General features: G+C 55.3%; 2 protein-coding genes and 1 long non-coding RNA gene across 7 annotated transcripts in view; 2 read left to right on the top strand and 1 right to left on the bottom strand.

Annotated features, from left to right (window-relative positions):
* Positions 1–1123: 1123 nt before the first annotated feature.
* Positions 1124–11613, bottom strand: KIRREL2 (kirre like nephrin family adhesion molecule 2). Of its 4 annotated transcripts, none has more exons than XM_017521194.2 (16): positions 11458–11611; positions 10238–10515; positions 9924–10073; positions 8750–8899; positions 8444–8604; positions 7692–7842; positions 6918–7023; positions 6656–6804; positions 6290–6417; positions 6072–6204; positions 5693–5793; positions 5307–5526; positions 4736–4840; positions 4293–4402; positions 2993–3058; positions 1124–1576 (listed from the first exon to the last, which is right to left on the bottom strand). In XM_017521194.2, the coding sequence occupies exons 2-16, from the start codon at positions 10287–10289 to the stop codon at positions 1241–1243; spliced, it is 2118 nt and encodes a 705-aa protein (XP_017376683.1). In that variant the 5' UTR covers positions 10290–10515; positions 11458–11611; the 3' UTR covers positions 1124–1240. The 4 variants fall into 4 exon arrangements, with proteins under 4 accessions (XP_017376683.1, XP_037591746.1, XP_037591745.1 ...); XM_037735818.1 differs by having other exon boundaries at positions 10238–10492; XM_037735817.1 differs by having other exon boundaries at positions 10238–10484.
* LOC108298517 lies at positions 4433–9514 on the top strand. Its single transcript, XR_001822601.2, has 3 exons — positions 4433–4654; positions 8829–9005; positions 9344–9514. It is a non-coding gene; the product is annotated as an uncharacterized LOC108298517 (long non-coding RNA).
* A 3093-nt stretch (positions 11614–14706) lies between the features above and the next one.
* NPHS1 (NPHS1 adhesion molecule, nephrin) overlaps positions 14707–26157 on the top strand; it is a 27057-nt gene continuing 15606 nt past the window's right edge. The window contains exons 1-20 of one of the 2 annotated variants that reach the window (XM_017521206.2): positions 14707–15416; positions 15524–15739; positions 15812–15934; positions 16105–16233; positions 16745–16826; positions 18110–18213; positions 18402–18529; positions 18618–18789; positions 18973–19130; positions 19381–19525; positions 19612–19736; positions 21256–21460; positions 21715–21844; positions 21994–22166; positions 23094–23234; positions 23310–23450; positions 23979–24100; positions 25004–25175; positions 25273–25429; positions 25699–25850. In XM_017521206.2, the coding sequence (XP_017376695.1) occupies positions 15359–15416; positions 15524–15739; positions 15812–15934; positions 16105–16233; positions 16745–16826; positions 18110–18213; positions 18402–18529; positions 18618–18789; positions 18973–19130; positions 19381–19525; positions 19612–19736; positions 21256–21460; positions 21715–21844; positions 21994–22166; positions 23094–23234; positions 23310–23450; positions 23979–24100; positions 25004–25175; positions 25273–25429; positions 25699–25850 (2833 nt within the window). In that variant the 5' untranslated portion in view covers positions 14707–15358. The remainder of the gene's footprint in view (positions 15417–15523; positions 15740–15811; positions 15935–16104; positions 16234–16744; positions 16827–18109; positions 18214–18401; positions 18530–18617; positions 18790–18972; positions 19131–19380; positions 19526–19611; positions 19737–21255; positions 21461–21714; positions 21845–21993; positions 22167–23093; positions 23235–23309; positions 23451–23978; positions 24101–25003; positions 25176–25272; positions 25430–25698; positions 25851–26157) is intronic. The other variant, XR_005198760.1, reaches the window with a different exon arrangement.

Raw genomic sequence — 26157 nt, 5'->3', positions numbered from 1 at the left:
TGTAATCCAGCACTTTGGGAAGCTGAGATAGGCTGATCACTTGAGCTCACAAGTTCAAGACTAGCCTGGCCAATATGGTGAAACCCTGTCTCTACAAACAAATACAAAAAATAGCTGGATGTGGTGGCATGCACCTGTAGTCCCAGCTACTTGGGAGGCTGAGGTGGAAGGATGGCTTGAGCCCAGGATGCAGAGGTAGCAGTGAGCTGAGATTATGCCAGTGTACTCCAGCCTAGGTCATAGAGCCAGACCTTGTCTCAAGAAGAAAAAAAAAAGCCTAGAGTAGTTTGCAGATAGCAAGAGACTGACAGGTGGCTCACAGTTTTACTCCTACAGCCACCTCATAGGCTAGGGTAGAGCAGGGACCTTGGGACAGGTCTAATGGACCCTTCCTTGATGGAGGGTAATAATGCCAGTAGACTCCCTAAGACACATTTGCCTTTTTGATTTTTCTTTATTATTAAACATAAATATTTTTATCTAGAGATTCCCCTTTGCCCCCACAGTGATAATTCTCACCATATCCCCACTCCTTGGGTCCAAGTCTTTCTAAGTCTTTTTTTTTTGAGATGGAGTTTCAATCTTATTGCCCAGGCTGGAGTGCAATGACACAATCTTGGCTCACTGCAACCTCCACCTCCTAGGTTCAAGGATTCTCCTGCCTCAGCCTCCTGAGTAGCTGGGATTACAGGCACGCACTCTTTTCTAAGTCTTTAAGGAAAGTGGAATCAAGATGGTAGCCGTCTTTGGTTCCTAGGGAGTATATGGCCATCTTGGCTGCACTTCCATTGGCCGAGCAAACTTCCCATCAGGGAGAGCCAGGGTGGGGCCTGGTATGCTCTTCATCTTCATCTATCCTATGCTACCTTTCTTCTCAATGCAGATGGTCATCTTGAAAGATCTTCTTTCAGTGGCCAGAAACAACTCCCATCCCTGCCCCAAACTCCCAACACCTGCTGCCCTGTCCCTATCTCTAGTCAAAGGGCCTACCTGCCATCTGGAATCTCTTTTACACCAGGGAATAGGTGGGCATGTTGGGCGGCCATGTTGCTCCCACTTGGGGCATCCCCTTTGGCTGAGCTGACTATCCCCAATGCTCCTGGCAATTGTCATGATCCTTCCCTCCCCCCAGTGTTCAGTTTTAGAGGAGTAAGATTGCCAACTTGTCCTGGCTCCTCAGAAATCAGGACACTTCGTTATGGCAAGTTGGAGATCCCAGGACTCTTCCATTGCAGAGATGTCACACATGAGTCTGGAGGCGCGGGTGGCTAGGTGTGGGGAAGGCAGCATATGGGAAGTGGGGAGTCCCGGGGGCCAGATCTGGGGGTCCAAAGGATGTGGGTTTGATGTAGCTGGTGAAAGCCCGAGGGTGGGGTGTGGTGAGGTAGCCTGCCTGGGCTCTGTACAGTCTGCAGGGGGGAACTATGCCCAGGTGTGGGTTGAAGTCATAGAAGGTAGGGGTCCCTGGGGGCCGAAGGGGGGAGGTGGGTGGCAGGAAGAGGCCTCTTCCAGGGGCTTCGCCAAGACTTAGGCTCACACTGACTCCTCGGACCTTGTAGTAACCGTTAGTTGGGTCCTGAGGGGACAAATGGGACTCAGTTAGGTGTGTGAGGGTTCAGGGTGGTGGCGGGGGGAAGGGTCACTGATGGAGAGACACACTGAAATAGACCAGAACTTGAGAGAGACAAAAAGAGACAGGAGTGGGCAGAGACACACAAGGACTGGGAGAGACAGAAAGTGAGATGGAGGAACAGTGACAAGAGGCAAAGGGACAGGATATAGGCAGAGAAAGGCAGAGACGGAGGGATACAGGCCTGCCTGAGGGGGTGTCGGAGTGGAAGGTGCAGAGGGAACAGGACAGAGGCACTCGCCTGCCCGGCAGCCCCTAGGCTTTGATTCAGTGTCACACCCTGTGTTGCTGCTGTAAGACATGTCACTAGGATAGAAGTGGACCCTGTCCTCACAGAGATCCCACACCAAGGGAGAAATGACAAACCATGAGACAGCACCCAGAGGGGTCAGGGCTGTGCCTGGGAAAGGCATAGGCAGTGACAGGGGCTGTGATCGGGGTGCCCTTAGCATAGTGGGTGGGATAGGGAAGCCCAGGTCAGACTGGTCATGGCTGTGATGGGCAGAACACAGGCAGAATGATCGGGCTGTCATGACAGAATCGTGGGCTTTCTAGGGCAAGAAATGTTTGAGCTGAGACTGGTGGAATAAAGGAGGTAATTAGGTAGACACGGAAAGGAAGGTAGGAGTGTTTCGGGCTAAGAGAATGGCATGTTGGTCGGGCGTGGTGGCTCATGCCTGTGATCACAGCACTTTGGGAGGCTGAGGCAGGCGGATCATCTGACCTCAGAAGTTCGAGACCAGCCTGGCCAACATGGTAAAACCCCATCTCTACCAAAAAAAAAAAAAAAAAAAAAATTAGCCAGTTACTTGGGAGGCTGAGGCAGGAAAATGGTTTGAACCCAGGAGGCAGAGGTTGCAGTGAGCTGAGATTGTGCCACTGCACTCTAGCCTGGGCAACAGAGCAAGACTCCATCTCAAAAAAAAAAAGAGAAAAATGATGGCATGTGCTAGTTACATGGCATGTGCAGAGGAGAGAGAGGAGTGCTCTGGCCTGGAAATGGGCTAAGGTCAATGTGGCTGTCCTGAGATAGGACCCCAGAGGAAGGACAGGTTTGGGAAGATGTGGGGCCAGTGTAGGACCTGGTGGCTGAAAGGGGTTTGACAGTGATGAGGAGAGCACAGGCAGAGCGAGCCCCAGTCTGGGCTCCGGACAGAGGCTGGGGCTGGGACAGATGTGTGAGCAGAGTCCACAGATAGGCAAACTGAAGCTGGGAGCTGGGTAAGATGGCCCAGGGGGTAGGAGGAGGGGGATGAGGAGCTGGGTCCCAGTTCTGGGGGCAACAGAAGGAAAACAGAGGGGACAGGCGTGGGAGAGAGATGGAGATACAGAGGAGGGAGCCCCACCCCTCCCAACACTCACCTTGGTTTGCAGAGCCCCTTCCTCCTCCAGAACCAGATCACTGTGGTCAGTGTGCACAATGGGGCCCTGAGGTAGGGAACTTAGTGAGAGGAAATAATCAGAGGATCCCCCCACCCCAATGCCAGACTCCAAGGACCTTCGGCCAGCCAGTGGAGGCCAGGCAGGAGACAGTAAGAGCACCAGAGCTGGGGACTGCACTCAGAACAATAAAAGGGTCGTGGGAGGCTAGTGCAGTGGCTCATGCCTGTAATCCCAGCACTTTGGGAGGCCGAGGTGGGAGGATCAGTTGAGGCCAGAAGTTCGAAACCAGCTTGGTCAACATGGCAAAACCCCGTCTCTACTAAAAATGCAACAATTAGCCAGGCATCGTTACAGGTGGTGGGTGCTTGTAATTCCAGCTACTCAGGAAGCTGAGGAACAAGACTCACTTGAACTGGGAGGTGGAGGTTGCAGTGAGTCAGGATCGTACAACTGCATTCCAGCTTGGACGACAGAGCAAGACTCTGTCTCAAAAAAAAAAAAAAGGGGTTGTGGGGATATACTAGGCCTAGGGAACAACTGGGTCAGGGGAATGGACTTGGGTGACATTTGGGTTTCAGGTCATTGTTAAGACTAGAGCCCTCAGGCTGGGCATGGTGGCTCATGCCTGTAATACCAGCTCTTTGGGAGGTCGAGGTGGGTGGATCACCTGAGGTCAGAAGTTCTAGACCAGCCTGGCTAACATGGGGAAACTCCATCTCTACTAAGAATACAAAATCAGCTGGGTGTGGTGGCAGGTGCCTGTAATCCCAGCTACTTGGAAGGCTGAGGCAGGAGAATCGCTTGAACCAGGGAGGTGGAGGTTGCAGTGAGCCGAGATTGTGCCACTGCACTCCAGCCTGGGTGATAGAGGGAGACTCTGTCAAAAAACAAAAAAATAAAACGACAAAAATTCATAGAGACGGGGTCTTGCTCTGTCGCCCAGGCCGGAGTGTATGGTGCAATCATAGCTCCTTGCTGCCTCTCCAGGTCCACTTCGGTGTCCTGAGTAGCTGGGACTATAGGCGTGTGTCACCATACCCGGTTCATTTTTTATTTTATTTTGTATTTTTGTAGAGATGGAGTCCCACTATGCTGCCCAGGCCGGCTTCTAATTCCTGGCCTTAAGTGATCCTAGTGTCTCCGCCTCCCAAAATGGTATTACAGGCGTCAGCCACCACGCCCAGCCTTAGAGCCCCATTTGAGTTTGGGGACCCTTTTGGGACTGGGCTATTACTTGGGTCTGGAGGCACAGTAGTGTCTGGGGACCGTGGCATCCTACCCGGTCCTCGCCGCTGCCCGTCTCCTCTTCCTCGGGTCCTCGCGAACTGGAGCCGTCGCTGCTGCCTGGGATTCGCATCAGGTTCTTTTGCTCCGGGAAAGAGGCGGAGGCTGACGAACAGCGAGGGGCGGAGTTAGTGATGGGCGGGGTGACAGTGTGTGCAGACCAATAAGCGGGAAGAGAGAGGACTGGGAACCAACGAGGTGGATCGGGTGGGGCTGTTGGGAACCAATGAGAATCCTTCCCAGGCCGAGGAGCGTGACCCTGGGAAGGTCGAGTTAGGGCTTGAGGAGAGCTAAGCCCGGTTCCGGGGTGGAAACCTGAAGGCCACCTACAGGACTGCAGCCAGGGCCCAAGGCCAGGTCAGGTCACTGGGTGTGTGTGGGGTTAGGGTGTGTGTGGGGTTGGGGACTGAGGAGCAGGGGCGGAGCTCAGGCACTGACCCTTGCCGTGGCTCCAGCAGCAGAGGGCCACCCCAGTGATGACCATAAGGAGAGTCGTGGTGGCAGCGGCTACTCCGGCCACTATCCGCACAGTGGGTAGCAAGTCTGCAGGGAGCAGAGGGGACATCCTGAGAAGGCTGAGGGGGAACCAGGAAACGGGGGCTCAGGGATTGAGTTTGGGATCCCTGGGTTGAGAAGTTCTCACATTTGGAGAGTCAAAGACCCTTGAATTTGGGTCTTTGAATTTTGCAAGTATGTGAGTTTGAATTCTCTGGCTTTAGGGAGTCTTAGAGTTTGAGGGTCCTTTACTTTGCAATTTGCTTTGCAATCGTTGGAGGTTCCTTTTTTGGGGCCCCTCAGTGTGAGGGGTCTCTCAGTTTAGGATTCCAAATGTGAAGGCATTTGTGGTTGCGGGGTCCTGGAAATCCATGAGTCCACAGTTTCGAGACTCCCAAGGTTTGGAGGTCTCTGCATTTGAGGGTCTGAGGTTTGGCAGCCCTCGGTTGGGGGAATTCCTGTATTTGTGGGGTTTAGACTCTCCAAGTTTGGAGTCCTCAGGCTGGGGTCTCACCTCTACGGCCTAGGCTGGCCCTGGCACCTCCCTCGCCCAGTCGGTTCCGGGCACTGCAGTTAAAGCTCCTGCTAAAGTCAGACTCCTGCGTCTCCGAAATGTGTAGCACAGAGATCAGGCCCGGACCCTGTCCCTCATGGCCCTCCGGGGCAGGGAATGTCTCCACCAGGAAGCGGCCCCGAGACCCTGCCTCCAGGAAACCCTCATCCCAAGACCAGACCTGGGGGCACAAAAGAGGAAGGACACTGAGGAGACTGAGGAGTGGGGGAAGAAGGGGGAGTGATGATGTCTGGGAAGTCAGAGACGGTCACAGCAGTTTCAGGGGGCCAGGTGGGAGGTCAGGGATCACGGCTGGATGGGTCACGAGTGGAGTGACATTTCCTTACCACAGCGTCTGGGGGGGGAGAGGCGAAAACCAGACACTGGAGGCGGGCGGGGCCCCTCAGGAAGGCAGGCGCAGAGTGTAGGGCCGTCACTACTGGAGGAGCTGGGATGGATACAGTGGGTCACTCAGGAGAGGTCTTGCCCCAAAGACTATAACAAAGCCGGGCCAGGCCAAGGCACTCTCATCCAATCAGGCCACGCCGTTTCCAAACTCAGATTCCCCTAAAAGCCTCGCCTTCGTTAGGTCCAGTCTCCATGCCCCGCTTGGTATAAAGCTCTTTCCAGGCCACTCCCACTGCATTAGGCCTGGTCCCCCCCGCTCCCCCGTTCACTCCCAATCCGAGGGCCCGCCAGGTGCTCTAGGAAGCCCCGCCTTCTCACCGTTGACCGTCAGGCGAGCCTCCGCGGCGCCGCCCCCCAGGCCCGAGAGCCCAGGCTCAGCCCTGCACACATAGTCACCTGCGTCCTCGGGCCCCACCGACCGAAGGCGCAGCGTGGGTCCAGAGCCCAGCATCTGCGACAGGGAAGGTGCGTCAGAAGCCGGATTTGCAAGGAAACCCGGTTCCCCGCCAGCTACTGCCTCAGATTTAGGGTTGCACCTGCGCGCCACCGCGGCGGGTCCAGGTTACGCGTGGAAGCGGGTTCCCGCGCCAGGCACAGATGAAGGAAGCGTCTTCCCCCACGTCCACGGACACGGGCTCAGGCTTTGCCTGTAGAATCGGCCCAACTGGACGAGGGAGACGAGGGGTCACATGGCCAGGGCGGAATGCAGCCCCTGACCCAGGATCAGCCCCACAGAAACACGACACCCTCTAGGGCGCAAGAATAAACCCCAAGTTCACACGCTCCTCCTCCTCCTAATAATCCACGCCCACTCTCCCGGCCCCGCCCCTCCAGGTGCCGCCCCAACAGCCCTGAAAGTCACGCCCACATTTGATCACACCCACAGCCCTGCCCACGCTCACACAGCACATCCAGCGCAGTGGTGCGGTTGGCGCTACCCACGGCGTTGCTGACCTCGCAGGAAACTGGCTCAGTTAGGAACGAGGCATCTGCCACGACCTCCAACCTTGGCCCGCGGGCCCCGAGCACCGGGGAGCCCCCTTTTGCCCACCTGAGGAAGTGGTGGCGCAGTTAGTGTTGTCCCTGCTCTCCGGCACACCTACTCTGGTCCCAGCCCTTCCCAAGCTCATCTTGGGGCTGGGGAGAGGTGGTCTTCATCCTCACCTGTAGCCTGTGACAGGAGGCTGGGCTGTGGCATGGCACAGGAAAGTGACCTTCTCTCCCTCCTGTACAGTGTGTGGCTCAGCAGACAGAGTCACCTTTGGGGGATCTGTGAGGGTGGAACGATGGTCAGGACCAGGAACACCTCTGTCACTGGCCTAGGGGTCCAGTCCCTAGTTCCTCCACCCCAGGAGTCTGGGCCCCTAGTCCTCTTCTCCCTTTGAGCCAGGAGTCTAGGCTTTCAGTTGCAAGTTCCTCCAGGTACCCCAATGTGCCAGCCTTCTGTCCTCTCCTACTCTCCCAGATGTGGGAGTCCAGGCCCAGCTTCCTCTTTCTCCAGGGACCCCAGCCATCTGTCCTCTCCTGCTCAGAGTCTCACTCTGTCACCAAGGCTGAAGTGCAGTGGCACTATCTTGGCTCACTGCAACCTCTGCTTCCCAGGTACAAGTGATTCTCCTGCCTCAGCCTCCCACGTAGCTAGGATTACAGGCATGTGCTACCTCGCCCAGCTAATTTTTGTATTTTTAGTAGAGATGGGATTTCAACATATTAGCCAGACTGGTCTCAAACTCCTGACCTCAGGTGATCCGCCCACTGTGACCTTTCAAAGTGCTGGGAATACAGGCATGAGCCACCATACTCGGTCCTCTCCTGCTCTTTTAGATCCAGGAGTCCTGGCTCCAGTTTCCTGGTTCCCCAGGGACCACAGTCCCCTCCTTCCTCATACCCAGGAGTCAGGGCCCCACACCCCTCTTTCCCAGGGCCGGCTGCACTCACACTGCAGGCTCAGTGTGATAGCTGTGTCCCTCCCCTCGGGCAGGGCCTGGCTCCAGGCCCTGCAGACCAAGGTGGCTCCATCATCATGGCTGGAAGGAGTCAGGGTTAAGGTGCTCTCCACTGCCTCAGGGGTCCCTTCCTTCAGCAGGGTCTGGAGGGATGGAGAACAATAGTAATACCATCTACCCCTTATATCAGGGGTGTCCAATCTCTTGGCTTCCTTGAACCACATTGGAAGAAGAATTGTCTTGGGCCACACATACTAACACTAATGATATCTGATGAGCTAAAAAATTACAAAAAGTCTCATAACGTTTTAAGAAAGCTTACCAATTTGTGTTGGGCCACATGTGGGAGTCCAGACCCATGGGCCACAGGTTGGACAAACTTGCCTTACTTATATAGTGCTCACTATGTGTTGGGCACTCTTCTGGGCATTTATGGGAATTTATTTAATTCTCACAATACCCTATGACATGCATGCTATTATTATCCCGATTGTATAGATAAGGCAACTGAGGCACAGAGAGGTTAACTAACTTAATAGATCAATGAACTAGCAAGTAGCTGAGCCATGATTTGAACCCAGGTGGTCTGGCCCTAGAATCTTTCCCCTGTATCATATTCCAAAAGTCCAAACCCTTGAACCCCTGCCCTCCCATGTCTTCTTCTCCTCTGGATGAGCCTGTGGTCAGAGTGGACCCCAAGTTTCCCTGAATGGGCAAAGGCTAGCACAGGAATTTGGACCTGACCTGATGGAAGGTGATTCCATCTAACCGGACCCCATCTCGGAACCACAGCAATTCAGGGGTAGGACGGGCATTCCCATGGCTCCGACATGTCAGGTTCGCAGGAATTCCAGCAACCAGAGACACAGAGGGGCCGCCCAGCACCTGGGGGGCTTCTGGGGGAACTGCAAGGTGGATTTGGGGTCAGAGATGGATCCTGATCTTCTCAGCTCCAATTGACCACTCCCATGGGCTCCCTGGGTCTGATACTCCCAGCTAGTACTGGCTGCCCCCTTGGGCTCCCAGGGGACAAATGCGCGAGGTCCTCACCCAGCACGTGCAGTTGGGCTGGTCTTGAGCGGAGGCCTGCTTGGGTAGCCTGACATTCATATGATGCTTCATCCTCTAGCTCCACAGGCCTAATATGGAGGTCATGCTGGCCTTTGGCTGTGTTCCCTGATATCCAGTACCGGGACCACCCTGGAGTCAGGGAGGATGCGGTCAGCATGCCATGGTTCTGTGATCCTGGCCTCAGGCCTCCAACCCCTAGCATCCCCCATTGGAAAACTGGCCCACACCCTTGGTGGTGAGACACTATTAGAAACTGTGTACTGGGCCCAGAGAAGCTCTAACTTCCTCCTAACCTAGAGTCACTGCAAACTTGGGGGTAATAAAGTCAGAAAGGAAAGCAAGAAAATGATTGCCATAAAAGTTAGGTTAGATACTGCTTCTGGAGTGAGGGAGAGGCGTGCTATGACAGGGGACAGGAATATTTCTGGGGAGCTTCTGGGGAGCTAGCAGTGGACTTGAGTATTGGCTGTGTGAGTGTCTTTTATTTGTTTACTGTACTTTTTGGCATTTATGTTTTCTCTCTCTCTCTCTCCTTCTCCCCTTCTCTCTCTCTTTCTCTCTTTCTTTCCACAGATCTCACCATTGCCTGGAGTGCAGTGGCTTTAGCATGGCCACAGTAATGAGCCATTTGATGAGCAATGGTGAGACCCTGCAGTGGCTTGACCATGTAGCCTTGAACTCCTGGGCTCAAGCAAGCCTCCCACTTCAGCCTCCCGACTAGGACTACAGATGCACACCACCGCGCCTGGCTAATTTGTTTAAAAAAAAAAAAAAACGCACACACGCACGCACACACACACACACACACACACACACTCACACAGAGAGTAGAGATAAGGTCTTGCTATGTTGCCCAGACTGGTCTCAAACTCCTGGCTTCAAGTGACCCTCTGGCCTCAGCCTCCCAAAGCGCTGGGATTACAGGTGTGAGCCACCGCACGTGGCCTATGTACTATTTCACAATAACATGATAATTCTCAAACTCTATGGGTCACCCCCAAAGAAACAGCTCAAAAATGTGGAGTTCTAAATGTTTACCCGAGCCCATCCATTTCCCAAACTTGAAAATGTCAAAATAGAAACTTCAGATACAGCCGAGCCTAGGACCTCCACTCCTAGCCGGCCCGTCCCAGCGTGGAGAGAACAGCCTTACCTGGCAGGTCGCGTTGGCCCCCTAGGGCCAGCCCACTCTTAGTCCACTGGACCAGCCCCCAGTAGGCGCCCAGAGCGCACGGCAGCCGGGCTTCCTCCCCCAGCAGCACCACCAGGTCCTCCGGCTGTTGCAGGAAATGGGGCGACGGGCCTAGGAGAATGGAGGGGGCAGCAGGGCTGAGCCTAGCACCTTCTAGAGCCCCCTCATTCAGGATCCAGGAGTCCCAGCCCCAGCCCCATTCTCCCTAGTGAAGTGGCAGTCCGCAAGCAACCCCTCCCCACACCCCATATTCCTCCGCTCCCCTCGCGAGGTACCTGCACGCCCTCTGAAGCAGATGAGGAGGATGAGGAGGGCGGGGCCCCGCATCCTGAGCGTGTGTCTCCCAAGGTTCACGAGGTTTGCCGTCGTACGGGCCTCCCTGCCAAGTTCTTTTTCAGAAGCACACCTCCTGTCACCCTGGTCTGGAGCCCCCTTCGCGCTCGACTCTTCTCCCCAGCCTAGAGAGCCCCTGTCTCTAGCCTTGGAGTCCTCCAAGGCTGCTCATCTGCAGCCTCTGACGCTCTGTAACGCTTGCCAGTTCCGCGCCCTGGGTCTCTGGGAGACCCCAAGAGGGCCAGATCCCGCTCGCCCCGCCCCGATCCGCCCCCCGGAGCTCCGCCCTCTTCCCATTGAGAAACCCTCGAGGCCGGACGGAATGAATGGAGGACGCAGGGCGGGGTCCCCGGCGGGAGGGCGACCCCAGCTCAATTGGGGTCTGGGAGCCGGAACACCTGGATTCGAGGAGGGGGTCCCGGCTGGGTTGGACACCTGCGCCCTGCCGGGGTTTGGGGGCAGGCATGGGGGTGAGGAGGAGGGAAGGGAGAGAGTGGAAGAAACTTGCTCAGCCCAGGTCCTGGAGGGACTGCGCTCAGTGGAAACCGAGCTATAAATGGGAGCCCCTGGGGCCTCGCCAGTATCCGCGTCCTGGGGGAGGCGGGATCCGGGGCTCCCCCGGGCCTGCGGATCGGGAAGAGGGCATGCCAGTGCCTGGGGGACAGCTGGGACCCCTGTTTCGACTCCCCCAGCCTCAAAATCCCTCCTCAAAATATCCCTCTGTTCCCTTGTAACTGCTGCAAACTGCAGCGTGTCCTAAGACCCAGGAATCCAGGCCCCCAGCCCCTCCTTTCCCAGGACCCTGCAGTCCCGACCCAGCCCCTCTCCCCACTGGGCCTGCCGGGCCCCTCGGCCTGGTTGCCGGGCGACGGCTGGGAGGCGGCGGTGCCGGGCCGGGGCAGGCAGGGAGTCTGGGAACCGCGCAGCTTGTCCTGACGGCTCCATGCAGCCCAGCTGGGGCGTTCCCACGCTGCGCAGCTGGCCGAGCAGGTGGGAGGGACCCCGAGCAGCCTGAAGGAGGGCTGGGGGGCTGGGACCCTGCTCTGACATTCCTGGACCCGTAGGAACTGGGGGGTCCACATTCAGATTCTTGGCTGTTCTTGGGCTCAAACTCTTGCGTCCCTAAATGGCGGGGTGGGGTTGGGGGTGGGGTTGGACTTACAGGATTGTAAGGGACTGGTGGTTTAGGCCTTTGCTGGCTGAGACACTGATGGCCTGATCTTCTGGTTCCTTGAGAGGCTGGAGACTCAGTTCCTAGGTCTCCTGCCTGCAGCATGGTGCACTTGGAAGAGGGTGACAGGGGTCAGAATATCTGGTCTTAAGTCTTAGAGTCAGTGGATTTAACCACCAGTCTCTCCCCACCCCCACACAGGCCCAGGAGGATTTGGAAATCAGACGGTGAACATCTGTCCTAAGTCCTCTGTGTGTGTGTGTGTGTGTGTGTGTGTGTAGGAGGAGGTGTGGGGGCTGGTAGGGTGGGCAGAAGGATCAGAGGCCCAAATTCCTGAGTCCTTGGAGAGAAGGGACTGAGATCCCAGGGTCTGAGAAGGGAGGGATCTGGAGGCCTATACTCCTGGCTTCTATGTGGCATATCTAGTGCCTGGATTTTGAAATAGGATGAACATGGGGCCAGAACTCCTGAGTCCTGGGGAGGAACCCAAGTAGTCGGGCTGTTTTTCCAGACACTTGACACTGCTTCCCCTTCCTGTCTCTCTAGGGCTCTGGGCATGAAAAAATGGAGAACCCAAAGTCCCAGGAGCATTCGAAGAAGGAAAACAGCCAAGGTGGAGGGTGGAAGCTTTGTGCTAATTAAAGGTTCCAGCAAGGGACAGCTCCACACTCTGGCCCCTAGGGACACCATCTGGTGAGGGCCCCCAGGACAGAGCCGCCCCCGCAGCTCAGCTGGGCACCCAGCCCATTTCCCAGGGGGTGTAAGGGGCAGTTGGGAGAGGGGAGGTGGGAGGAGGGCAAGGAGTCGAGCATGTGAGGGAAGAGGGAAGGGCAGCATCAAGGATGAAGCTGGGGGCTCAAGCCAGATGCTTCACCTGGTTTCTGGGGAATGAGATGGGGCAGGAGATCTCAGGGAGGCGGGGAGAAAACTAGCATTTCCAATTCCTGCAGGAGATAAGCAGGCAGAAGAAGCTTATCCGAGGCGAGTGTATGTGCGTGCAGGGAGGGCAAGCCCGCCAGCATATGGTTATACAATTCAGGGATGTGATGAGCAGAGCCACTTGGAGATGGAGAGACATGTAAGAGAAAGAGGAGCGGTCAGTGTGGCTAAGAACAAATATTTATGGAGCTCCTGGTGTGTGTGAGACAGAGTTTGGGGTGAGGGGAGTGACAGAGGTGAGAACAGACAGAGAAACAGAAGAACAGAGACATGTAGAGACAGAGAGACACAGTGGAATAAAGAGTGACTGAGATTTAACCGCTTAATACAGAGAGTTTCAAACAGACGGAGAAAGATAGAAAGATAAATTGGCCGGGCGCGATGGCTCACACCTATAATCCCAGCACTTTGGGAGGCCGAGGCAGGCAGATCACCTGCAGTCAGGAGTTCAAGACCAGCCTGACCAACATGGTGAAACCCCGTCTCTACTAAAAACACAAAAAAATTAGCCGGGCATAGTGGCGAATGCTTGTAATCCTAGCTACTCAAGAGGCTGAGGCAGTAGAATTGCTTGAACCCTGGAGGCAGAGGTTGCAGTCAGCTGAAATTGCACCATTGCACTCCAGCCTGGGCAACAAGAGCAAAACTCCGCCTAAAAATAAATAAATAAATAAAAATAAAAGAAAGACAAGCCAAGGGCTGGGTGCAGTGGCTTATGCCTGTAATCCCAGTACTTGGAGAGGCAGAGATGGGAGGATTGCTTGAGCCCAGGAGTTCCAGGCTACCCTGGCAACACAGCAAGACCCTGTCTCTACAAAAGCATTTTAAAAATTAGCCAGAGTGGTGATTGGGACATGTAGTCCCAGATACTGAGGAGGCTAAGGAGGAAAAAACACTTGAGCCCGGGAGGTTGAGGCTGCAGTGAGCCATGATCACACCACTGCACTCCAGCCTGGGCAACAGAGCAAGACCCTGTCTCTACAAAATAATTTTTTTTTAACCAGCTACTCAGGAAGCTGAGGCAGGAGGATCGCTTGAGCCCATTAAGTTGGGGCTGCAGTGAGCCATGATCATGCCACTGCCCTCCAGCCTGGGCAACAGACCAAGATCCCATCTCAAAAGAAAGAAAGATAGGCCAGGCACGGCGGCTCACGCCTGTAATTCCAGCACTTTGAGAGACCGAGGCGGGCGGATCACGAGGTCAGGAGCTCAAGACCAGACTGGCCAACAGGATGAAACCCTGTCTCTACAAAAAAAAAAAAAAAGAAAGATAAATCAAGATGGACAGAGGGAGGGATATATATATACATATATACATATACACACACACACACACACACACACACACACATATATGTATAAAGAAGAAAAGAAGAGATGGGGGAGAGGGCAAGAAAAAGAGACAGAAGAAAGCTCACACAGTCCTTGCCAAAGGGCACCCACTCTGGGCTCACGCTGCACCCACACTGCGGGCTGGCAGACTTGGACTCTGCCTCTTACTCCTGCCCACACCCCGTGCAATCCCACTTGAGACACTGTCACGTGCACAATCTCCACGTGCTTATTACGGATCACGATTCACTCTCACCTTCCCCACTCTCACACCCCTGTGCACACGCAGTTACTTTCCCTCTCCCACACGCTCCCAGCCTCTCATGCTCACTCTTGCATACTCCCCAGCAGAGATCCCTGACGTCATTGAAGCGCTGATGTCTACTCAAGAAGGGAAGGAAGGCTGGGCGCGGTGGCTCACGCCTGTAGTCCCAGCACTTTGAGAGGCCGAGGTGGGCAGATCACCTGAGGTCAGGAGTTCCAGACCAGCCTGGACAACGTGGCAAAATCCCGTCTCTACTAAAAATACAAAAATTAGCTGGGCATGGTGGCATGTGCCTATAATCCCAGCTACTCGGGAGGCTGAGGCAGGAGAATTGCTTGAACCTGGGAGGTGGAGGTTGCAGTGAGCCAAGATCATACCACTGAACTCCAGCCTGAGCAACAGAGCAAGACTATCTCAAGAAAAAAAATAAAAAATAAAAAATAGAAAGAAAGGAAGAAAGGGACTTGCCAAGGTCATGTATCAAGGCAGGGAAGAGCTGAGAGCCCAGCTGGCTGCTCCCCTCTGAGCTGGGAGACCACCCAAATCTGACCTCTCCCGTTTTCCCAGCCTAAGCCAGGACTTGGGTCATGGAGGCTGGGGAGGCACCGAGGAATGCGCCTGGCATGTGCTGACAGGGGATTTCCCGCTCCAGCCCGGATGGGAGGAGCCTGCTGGACAGAGGCTGGATCTGGGAGCTCTGGAGGGCACGTGGGGGAGGCTGTGCTCTGAGGATGAGCTCACACTGGGTCAGAGAGCAGGGCCGACTCTGCCAGTGCCTGCATCAGCCTCATCGCTTTCCTGGGCTCCTGAGGCCTGTTGGACTCTGGGCCATGGGTCCTTCTTGAGGGGCTGTGAGTAGTGAGACAAGAAGCAGGGGTGAGGGGTGGCAGGAGAGAAGATAGAGACTCAGAGAGAGACAGAGACAGGAAAAGACAGAGACGAAGGGGGAGAAAACGCCTTAGACGGGGAGAGAAAGGTGGAAAGATAAAGAGACAGGCTGGGCGAGGTGGCTCATCCCTGTAATCCCAGCACTTGGGGAGGCCAAGGCAGGAGGATGGCTTGAGGCTGAGTTCAAGACCAACCTGCCCAACGTAGCTAGACTCTGTCTCTAAAAAAAGAAAAAACGGTTTTTAAAGAGACAGAGAAAGAGACCTAGAGATTGAGACTGACAGCGAGGCAGAGATAGAGAGACACTCACGGGGGAGAGGAAAACAGAGAGACAGGGAGGAGAGTGACGGAAAGAGAGATAAGAAAGGCAGGAGGCAGAGACACAGAGAGAAGGGCCCAGAGGAAGCCGGAGACAGACTCAGGTGGCTGGCAGAGGGCACCTTTGGGGCCACCGTAGGGGGACTGGCGATGGCCCAAGGGACGCTGCTCAGGGCTCCTCTGCTGCTCCTGGAGCTGCTGACTGCAGGTGAGTGGAATCTCAGCCTTGTACCCAGTGCCGAGTGGCCCCCATTTCCCACTTGCCTTCCCTAGATAGACCCTCTGCCCTTTCCTCGCACCCCACTGTGTCCCCAGGCCTGGCACAGTTGGCAATTCCTGCCTCTGTTCCCCGGGGCTTCTGGGCCCTGCCCGAAAACCTGACGGTGGTGGAGGGGGCCTCAGTGGAGCTGCAGTGCGGGGTCAGCACCCCTGGCAGTGCGGTGCAGTGGGCCAAAGATGGGCTGCTCCTGGGCCCCGACCCCAGGATCCCAGGCTTCCCGAGGTACCGCCTGGAAGGGGACCCTGCTAAAGGTAAGAGATCAGAGCCTGAGACCCTCAGCCACCAGCGGAGGCTGTGGCCATGACCTCAGGCTCCCCCTGCAGGCGAATTCCACCTGCACATCGAGGCCTGTGACCTCAGCGATGATGCCCAGTATGAGTGCCAGGTTGGCCGCTCCGAGACAGGGCCCGAGCTCCTGTCTCCCAGAGTGATCCTCTCCATCTTGGGTATGGGTGAGAGACCCCCAGGACCCACGAGTCTGGGCTTCCAGCCCTATCCTACCCCAGGACCCAGGAGTCCAAGCCCCCAGCCTCTCCTCTCCCAGCCCCTGGGTACCGAACTCCAATCCTCAAATCCTTCTCAGTGCTGGAAGCTTACCCCAGACCCTTCTCACTAGTTCCCCCCAAGGTGCTCCAGCTGACCCCAGAGGCAGGCACTCTGGTCACCTGGGTAGCTGGGCAGGAGTATGTGGTCAGCTGTGTGTCTGGGGACGCGAAGCCAGCGCCTGACATCACCATTCTCCTGAGTGAGTGCGGGTGAACGGGGCAGCAGGGGGCAGCAAGAAGCCTCTGGAATGGCGACAGGGTGCGTTTCTAACCAGTGCCCTTCTGAGGGCCCCAGAAACGACATCATCCCTGAGATGGGGACCCAGGAGCAGGTATGGGGAGATGTTGAGGCCAGCATGGGACCCGGTGGATGGGAGGGTACATCGAGGGGTCAGCATCCAGCACAAGGCTGAGGCCCAGATAGAGATATGGGCAGACGCGCTGGTGCAGACATGAGAAGCTGAGGGATAGGGTACATGGCACAACTCACAAGGAGTTGACAAGAGAGAGGAGACCCAGAACCCAGCACTGAAGACTGGGATTCAGGCTGTCCAGAAAGTCGGGAGGGGATGCAGCTATGCCCCAGGCCCTTTTCCTCCAGAACCAGGAGGAAGGGGGCATCACATTCATCCTGAGGACTTCCAGGCCATGCTCCCCAGAATCTATCTTATGGGGACCCCAGAACCCCTCTAGCCCTCTTGTTGTCCCAAGGTGGACAGACAATATTCGACATCTCTGCAAATGTGAACGAGGGATCCCAGCAGAAACTCTTCACCGTGGAGGCCACAGCCAGGTGTGGAAACTGAAACACCCCCCTAACTTTGACCCCTAATTTTCCCCATGGGAACCCCAGACCACAGAGATGCAAGCATGAAGCTTGGGCTAGATATAAACATCTGGGACCCAATTCTTCACCCTGACTCTCAAAGCTTCTTCATGGGGGCCAGGGATGGTGGCTCACACCTGTAATCCCAGCACTTTGGGAGGCTGAGGTGGGTGGATCATCTGGGGTCAGGAGTTCGGGATCAGCCAGGTCAACATGTTGAAACCCATTTCTATTAAAACTACAAAATTTAAGGCTGAGCGTGTGGCTCATGCCTATAATCCCAACACTTTGGGAGGCCGAGGTCGGTGTATCAAGAGGTCAGGATATTGAGACCATCCTCGTCAACATCGTGAAACCCCCGTCTCTACTAAGCATACAAAAATTAGCTGGGCATGGTGGCATGTGCCTGTAGTCCCAGCTACTTGAGAGGCTGAGGCAGGAGAATTGCTTGAACCCAGGAGGCGGAGGTTGCGGTGAACTGAGATCATGCCAGTGCATTCCAGCCTGGTGACAGAGTGAGACTCCGCCTCAAAAACAAAAAACAAAAATTAGCCGGGCGTGGTGGAGTGTGCTATACTCCCAACTCCTCAGGGGGCTGAGGCAGGAGAATCATTTGAACAACAGAAGCGGAGGTTGCAATGATCTGAGATCATGCCACTGCACGCCAGCCTGGGCGTCAGAGAGAGATTCAGAGAGAGATTCTGTCTCAAAAAAAAAAAAAAGCCAAGTGCGGTGGCTCACACCTGTAATTCCAGCACTTTGGGAGGCCGAGATGAGCGGATCATGAGGTCAGGATATCGAGACCATCCTGGCCATGGTGAAACCCCATCTCTATTAAAATACAAAAAATTAGCCAGGCTTGGTGGCGCATGCCTGTAGTCCCGGCTACTCAGGAGGCTGAGGCAGGGGAATTGCTTGAATCTGGGAGATGGATGTAGCAGTGAGCCGATATCATGCCACTGCACTCCAGTGAAAGAGCAAGACTCTGTCTCAAAGGAAAAAAAAACTTCATGGGAACCTCAGTTCCAGAGGCCCAAGCACTAAAGTTTTGGTCAGATGTGGGTCTCTCTCGTCTCCAATTCTCACTGCTCACCCCCAAAATCTCTCCCATGGAATGCCAGATCCCAGAGGAGATCAGCACAGGGACTTAGTCCAGGTGTGGGACCCAGAAGTGGCATCCCTACCTCTTCTCCCTGACTCCCCAAATTTCAGATGATGACTGACTCCAGAACCCCAACTTCTCATCCCAGGGTGACACCCCAGAGCTCAGATAATGGGCAGTTGCTGGTCTGTGAGGCATCTAGCCCAGCACTGGATACCCCCATCAAGGCCTCATTCACCATGAATGTTCTGTGTAAGTGGAGAACTGAGACAACCAGAAGTGCTGAGGATGGGGGGCGGGCATTGTGGGGGTCTGTGGGGATCACAGGGATTATGGAAATTCAGGCACTCAGAGAAACATGGGGGTTCAAAGGTAGGTTGTGGAGCCTGGAAAGAGTGGATGGGCTACTCCAGGCCCACTGAGTGACTGATATCCTCCAGTCCCTCCAGGACCCCCTGTCATCGAGTGGCCAGGCCAGGATGAGGGGCATGTGCGGGCAGGACAGAGCTTGGAGCTGCCGTGTGTGGCCCGAGGGGGGAATCCCTTAGCCACACTGCAGTGGCTGAAGGTGAGGGCAGACGCGGGTATGGGGACGGGGGGGACAGCAGGGTCTGGGAGCTGGTCCTGAGCTGGCCCAGGCCCATCCCTGTCTCCAGAATGGCCAGCCGGTGTCCACAGCGTGGGGCACAGAGCACACCCAGGCAGTGGCCCGCAGTGTGCTGGTGATGACCGTGAGGCCAGAACACCATGGAGCGCGACTCAGCTGTGAGGCCCACAACAGTGTGTCTGCAGGGACCCAGGAGCGCGGCATCACACTGCAGGTCACCTGTGAGTCCTAGAGCCAGCTGCCCACCTGTCAGTCCGTGCCCCCAGAGAACCATGTGTGTACCCCCAAATTATGCCTATTGGACACCAAAGATCTCAGCATCTGTCTCCAGTCCTCTGTTGGTCTGTTGGGGCTGGTCCATGAGAAATCCAGTTCAGCTTAGTGTCTGCCCTCTGTCCCTGCAGTTCCTCCTAGTTCCGTTATTATCCTGGGATCTGCCTCCCAGACTGAGAACAAGAATGTGACGCTCTCCTGTGTCAGCAAGTCCAGTCGCCCGCGGGTCCTGCTACGATGGTGGCTGGGCTGGCGGCAGCTGCTGCCCACGGAGGAGACGGTCATGGATGTGAGGCGGGGGCCAGGCTCCTGGGTCTGAGCATGGAGGGGGCTGAGGGGGGTTGAGGGCATGACTTGTGGATTGCGAAGGGGGTGGGTCCTGCTGCCTGGAGGGCTTTCTCCTTGAGGACCATGAGTCCAACAGAGGGGGAGGTAGAGATGTCTCATGTGTCCCTGCCTGCAACTGGGATGGACTCAGGCCTCTGGCACGATGGATGGGGATGCTGCGGTCTCCACATCTGAAGCTCACTCCCTGCCAGGGACTGCATGGCGGTCACATCTCCATGTCCAACCTGACATTCCTGGCGCGGCGGGAGGACAATGGTCTAACCCTCACATGTGAGGCCTTCAGTGAGGCCTTCACCAAGGACACCTTTAAGAAGTCGCTCACCCTGAACGTAAAATGTGAGCCCCTGCCCCGGCCCAGGAATGCCCCCAGGCCTCAGGACTCAGCCCAGAGAAAAAGTCACTCTTCCTGCCTCTCCCCACAGATCCCGCCCAGAAACTGTGGATTGAGGGTCCCCCAGAGGGGCAGAAGCTCCGGGCTGGGTCCCGGGTGAGGCTGGTGTGTTTGGCCATCGGGGGCAACCCAGAACCCTCCCTCATCTGGTACAAGGTTGGTGCCATGCCAGGGCTATGGGGGTGGCCAGGAATGTGGGGGAAGAACCAGGCCCCTTCTCTCCTTCAGAGTCTTGGGCAACCTTGGAAAAAGATTAAATTTCTTGAAAAATACTAGAGATTCTGAGGTTTGGCAGGGAATCAGGAAAGACACAAACACCATGAGAATTAAATGGAATCCTAAGAAAATTCTGGGGAAACAGTGAGAATTCTAGGATAAACATTGAAATTCTGAATTGAGATTAAGCATTCTAGAGAAAAGGTAATGAATTCCATTAAAATTAAAGAAAATTCAGGTGAAAAATCTCAGAATTCAGGTGAAATGTCAGTTATTTTAGGAAAAGATTTGGAATCCCAGTAAAAAAGACAATTCTAGAAAATTTGGAGAAAAACTGGTAATTCCACAGACCATTGAAAATTCATTAATACTAAATTGAATTCTTGGAATTTGGAGGCAAGAAAATTAAATTTCATTAAAATGAAAGAGAAGACTGACAGAATTCTGGGAAAATCATGAGAAGGTAGGGAGCTAGGTGCAAATTTGGGGGGAAGACTAGGAATTATAGAAATGACAATGGAATTTCATTTTCATTGGATGGAATTCTGGGGAAGTGCTGAGAATCTGGGCAATACAAAGGAACCTAAGAGACTGAGATCATACATACAATATCGGGAAAGATTCAGAAATCTATAGAAAGTTTAATTTGTGCAGCAGCAATAATAAAAAAAGAAAGAAATCTACGGAAATACACTGAATTAAGGAAAATTTTAAAGGAAATCTTTGAGGACAGGGGGAATTTTAAGAAAAGGGACTGGCAGGGTACCGTGGCTCACGCCTGTAATCCCAGCACTTTGGGAGGCCGAAGCAGGCGGATCACGAGGTCAGGAGATTGAGACCATCCTGGCTAACACGGTGAAACCCGTCTCTACTAAAAATACAAAAAATTAGCCAGGCGTGGTGGCACACGCCTGTAGTCCCAGCTACTCAGGAGGCTGAAGCAGAAGAATCGCTTGAATTTGGGAGGCAGAGTTTGCAGTGAGCTCAGATTGTGCCACTGCACTCCAGCCTGGGTGACAGAGTAAGACTCCATTTCTAAATATACAAATAAATAGGAACTGAGGAATTCTGGGAAAGGCTTGGGAATTTCAAGGGAGTTTCCAGCACGTGGTGTTGGGTAAACACAGCAGAAGTAGATTTTGAGGAGTGCGCTGAGGGCCTGCAGGTGGCTGCGGAGGCGGAGCCGGAGCGGGGCGTGGGACGGAAGGCGGATTCAGATCGCCAAAACTGCCATGCACGGGGGCCCGGGGAGGCAGGAGAGATTCCAGGGCGGGGGTCGCTCAGTTCCACTCCCCACCGCTTTGCCCTAGGCGGGTGGCACTGATGGGGGTGCTTTTCCTTATCACAGAAAGGCTTTGTCTGGGCTGGCGGCACCAACCCAGTGGGCGGGGTGGTGGGGGTCGGGGGTCGGTGGAAGCGGCAGGGCTACCCGCGGCCCCCAGTCACTCCCGGCCCGCAGGATTCGCGCACCGTGACGGAGTCGCGGCAGCCACAGGAGTCGCAGCTGCCTCAGGAGCCACGGCGCGTGCAGCTCAGCAGCGTGGAGAAATCTGGGAGCACCTTCTCCCGCGAGCTGGTGCTGGTCACAGGGCCGTCGGACAACCAGGCCAAGTTCACGTGCAAGGCGGGACAGCTCAGCGCGTCCACGAAGCTGGCGGTGCAGTGTGAGGGAGGGCGCGCACAGCTGAGGCCCGGGGCAGACTCCACAGGGGCGGGCTCGGCGTTATGGGTGGGGGAGGGGAACAGAGCCAGAGCCAGGTGGGGTAGGGACCCAGCGAAGAAGCCTGGACCCGAGGGGTGCGGGCCTGGGCCTTGTGGGGGACCCGAGACTGGGCGGAGCCTGGAGGTGCAGGCGGGGTGGACGCAGACCAGGCCGCCCCGAACCTCTGAGTCTCGCTCCTCCAACACCCTCTCCCAGTTCCCCCAACGAACGTGACGATCCTGGCCAACGCATCTGCCCTGCGCCCGGGGGACGCCTTAAACTTGACTTGTATCAGCGTCAGCAGCAACCCGCCGGTCAATTTGTCCTGGGACAAGGAAGGGGAGAGGTGGGAGTTCGAGGGATCCCCTTCTCTGGTCTGGCCTAGCCCGCTCCACGCGTGTCCTGCCCCCCTCCAGCCCCTCTCCAGCCCCTCTCCAGCCTCTGGCTCTGCTCCCAGCCCTGGCCTGATTCCACCACCCACGGACGGGTCCACAGGCTGGAGGGTGTGGCCGCCTCGCCCCGGAGCGCGCCGTTCAGAGGCTCTGCCGCAGCCAGGAGCGTCCTTCTGCTAGTGTCATCCCGCGACCATGGCCATCGCGTGACCTGCCGCGCCCACAGCGCCGAGCTCCGCGAAACCGTGAGCTCCTTCTATCGCCTCAACGTGCTGTGTATGTGCCCCGGCCAGAAAGCCCCTCTTGATGCCTTCCTGACCCTAAACTACTCCTTGGGTCTTCACTTTTTTTCTATTTTTTCCTTTTTTTTTCGACGGAGTCTCCCTCTGTGCCCAGGCTGCAGTGCAGTGGCACAATCACAGCTCACCTCAGCCTCCAACTCCTGGGCTCAAGTGATCCTCACGCCTCAGCCTCCTGAGTCGCTGAGACTACAGCTGTGTGCCACCACATCTGGCTAGTTTATTTCTATATTTTGTAGCAATCTGTAGCAATGTGGGGGGGGCGGGGGGGGGCCCGCTATGTTGCCCAGGCTGCTCTTGAACTCCTGGGCTCAAGCAGTCCTCCTGCCCTGGCCTCCCAAAGTGCTGGGATTACAGGCACATACCACTAGGCTAATTTTTTTGTAGTTCTAATTTTAAATAGAGATGGTTGACTCTATGTTGCCCAGGCTGGTCTTGAATACCTTGGCTCAAGTGATTTTCCTGCCTCGGCCTCCCAAAGTGCTAGGATTACAGGCATGAGCCACTGCGCCTGGCCCAGGTCTTCACTTTGACACTATCATTCTATCATTAACCCCATCCTGAAACTTGAAACTCCCGACCTTCATCCTGACCCGTGGTGCTGGCCAAGTCCTATCCTGCCCACTGCCATCTTGCCTTTGTTCTCTTTCCTAACCACGATCCGTATCATGACCCCTCTTACAATTCCTTCAACCTGACTCTGACTTCTACTCTTTTCCTAAACTGTATTCTAATCTATCCCAAACTTTACCCCTGAGCTCAGCTCTGAACTTGTTACCTTGTCCACAACCTTAAACCCGGTCGTGACCCCAACTTTAACCTTTGAACCTGTGCCTGATCTCCAATCTGTCCTTGACCCTGACCTTAACAACAATCTTGACTCCCTGTGTTACCCCCTCTGAAGACCGTCCAGAGTTCCTAGGGGAGCAGGTGCTGGTGGTGACCGCGGTGGAGCAAGGCGAGGCGCTGCTGCCCGTGTCCGTGTCTGCTAACCCCGCCCCCGAGGCCTTCAACTGGACCTTCCGCGGCTATCGCCTCAGTCCAGGTGCGGGAAGTGGGCATGGGGAGGAGTCCCGGGGATGGGAGGGCCTGCCAGCTCCCTTATTCTGACCTTCCCCAGCGGGCGGCCCCCGGCATCGCATCCTGTCCAGCGGGGCTCTGCAGCTGTGGAATGTGACCCGCGCGGACGACGGCCTCTATCAGCTGCACTGCCAGAACTCCGAGGGAACCGCGGAAGCGCTGGTGCGGCTGGATGTGCACTGTGAGCCCCACCTCCCTCTGCATCACTCTGGGAACCGGGGTAGCCCTGGGAGCCCCGCCCACCACGGAAACTACACCCACCCAAGGAACCTTCCCCAACGTGGAATCTCCTCATTGTGGGAGCTCCGCCCACCCAGGGATAGCCATCCATCCTGGAACCCTCCCCTCTGGAAATAGTCCCAGCCGAGGTGTAACCATGCTTACCCCGGAACCTCTCCCACTAGAGAGACCCAGTGTAGAATCTCTGCCCAGAGAGCGGGGCCCACCTACACATGGAAGCTGCTCCCATAAGGGATGGGAACCCACTGTAGAAGCATCCCACACACACAATTCTGGAAGCCCACCCAACCCACTCTATCACAGAGGCATGGTGGTGGGTGGAGACAACCTCACTAACCCTGAGAACTCTCCTCCAACTCCTTGGTATCAAGGGCAGATTGTGTCCACACCCATTACTTTCCTGGAACCCCTAAGACATCCCTCCCACCTGGGGCCCAATCGCCTTCCCCAAACTTCTGTCTCCCACCAGATGCTCCCACCATCCGTGTCCTCCAGGACCCCACTGAGGTGAACGTCGGGGGTTCTGTGGACATAGTCTGCACCGTTGATGCCAATCCCATCATCCCGGACATGTTCAGCTGGGAGAGACTGGTGAGGATTCAGCCTTTGGTGAATGGAGGTCATTGGGTCAAGAGGTTGTGGCTTCTTGACTGTGAGCTCCTTGGGAGTGGGGACCACATGTGTGTGACCCTGTGTAACTATATGCTCATCAGGGCATGCTCCCAGACCGAATAACTGTTAATGGCAAAATGAATGGATGGATGGATGGCTAGACAGCCAGGTGAGTGAGTGTCTAGCCACTCATCCATCCATTCATTTTGGATAGATGGGTCAATAGATAGGTAAGTGGATGAACAGGTGGATGAATGAGTGAGTGGATGGAAGAACATATGGACAAGTGAACGGATGGATAAATGGGTGAGTGGTTGGGTGGCAAGATGATTGAATGAGAAAAATTAGTGGATAAAGGGTAGATGGGTGGATCTACCATCCATCAGAGGAAAGATATCTATGGAAAGATGATGGATGAATTGATGGGTGGATAGATCAATGGAGAGATGGATAAATAGGTAGATGGGTAAATGGCTGAACAGATGTATGTATTTATGGGTGTGCAAGCATGAGGGAATATTTGTGTGAATGGGTGGAGAGCTACAAGGGTGGATACATGGGTGCAGAGAAGGAAGACAAATGGGTGGGGGAATGAGTGAGTGAATGGATGAGTGGATGGAAGGATTAATGGATAAATGGATAGATAGGCAGATGGATAAATGAATGGATGGATGGATAGATGGTTCCAAGCATAAGTGGTTGGGTGAGTGGTTGCCTGGATTGGTGGATGAAAAGATGGATTGGGTAAATCCACCTTTTTTCTTCAATACCTCTGTGGAGGGTGATTGTGGCTGGGAGAATGAGGCTACAGAAAGGGCAATTTGGGTGGTGACGGATCTGGGGCTAGAATGGGAGGCCAACTCTTGAGTCTTGGGCCTCCAGGGAGAAGATGAGGAGGACCAGAGCCTGGATGACATGGAGAAGATATCCAAGGGACCCACGGGGCGCCTGCGGATTCACCATGCCAAACTGACCCAGGCTGGCGCTTACCAGTGCATCGTGGACAACGGGGTGCTGCCTCCAGCACGAGGGCTGGTCCGTCTTGTTGTCAGATGTGGGTAACACCAAAACACCTGACTTCAAGACCTGCCACTGGACCCACAGCCGCATGTCTTCCACATAGCCCATGTTGACTCCCCATCCCCTTCCAGTTGCCCCCCAGGTGGAGCACCCCACCCCCCTAACTAAAGTGGCTGCAGCTGGAGATAGCACCAGTTCTGCCACCCTCCACTGCCGTGCCCGAGGTGTCCCCAATATCGTCTTCACTTGGACCAAAAACGGGGACCCTCTGGATCTCCAGGATCCCAGGTGAGCCCAGGCCCAGCCAGGCAGCACTCCAGCCCCAGGTCTGGACCTCCAGCACCACTTCCCTTCCCTGAGTCCCTGCAGAGAAGGGTGCAGAGAAGGAAAACAAATGGGTGGAGGAATGAGTGAGTGAATGGAGGAGTGGGTGGAAAGATAAATGGATGAATGGATTGATGGGCAGATGGCTAAATGCATAGATGGATGGATAGATGGTTCCAAGCCTAAGTGGTTGGGTGAATGGATGGGTGAGTGGTGCCCTACCTTCTCTCTAGGTACACGGAGCACACTTACCACCAGGGTGGTGTCCACAGCAGCCTCCTGACCATTGCCAACGTGTCTGCAGCCCAGGATTACGCCCTCTTCACATGCACAGCCACCAACCCCCTCGGCTCGGACCACACTAACATTCAACTCGTCAGCATCAGTATGGAGAGGCTGTGAGGGTGTTGGGGAGGGGATGCTCCCTGGATCGATTCCCATGTCCCTTGTTGGCCCTGGTCTGCCCATGTTCCTGAAACTGGAAAACCTGTGTATGTGTGAGGATGGAGTTTTTGCTTGCCCTGAAAATCCTAATGGAGACTGAATCTTCAGGGAAACTAGCAAAAAGACAAAGGAAAAAGAAAAGAAAAAAGATGGAGAGGGGGTACTTATTGGCTCAAGTAACTGAAAAGTAGATTTTCAGGGGTTGCTGGATCTAGGTTCAGCTGTCATCAACAACTTTCCATTTTTTT

Source organism: Cebus imitator, unplaced genomic scaffold, assembly GCF_001604975.1.
Source record: "Cebus imitator isolate Cc_AM_T3 unplaced genomic scaffold, Cebus_imitator-1.0 Scaffold979, whole genome shotgun sequence".
NCBI classification, from domain to species: domain Eukaryota; kingdom Metazoa; phylum Chordata; class Mammalia; order Primates; family Cebidae; genus Cebus; species Cebus imitator.
This window is presented reverse-complemented; position numbering and strand designations above follow the sequence as displayed.

What these genes read in the sequence shown, in the direction of transcription:
- KIRREL2 (XM_017521194.2), bottom strand. Translation starts at nt 10,289, where the DNA reads ATGCGGGGCCCCGCCCTCCTCATCCTCCTCATCTGCTTCAGAGGGCGT. An exon ending in CCCGCCGCGGTGGCGCGCAG is followed by an intron (nt 6,205 to 6,289) that starts GTGCAACCCTAA and finishes TCCCTGTCGCAG; the next exon opens with ATGCTGGGCTCTGGACCCAC. An exon ending in AAGGGGCTCTGCAAACCAAG is followed by an intron (nt 1,577 to 2,992) that starts GTGAGTGTTGGG and finishes TTGTCCCCTCAG; the next exon opens with GACCCAACTAACGGTTACTA.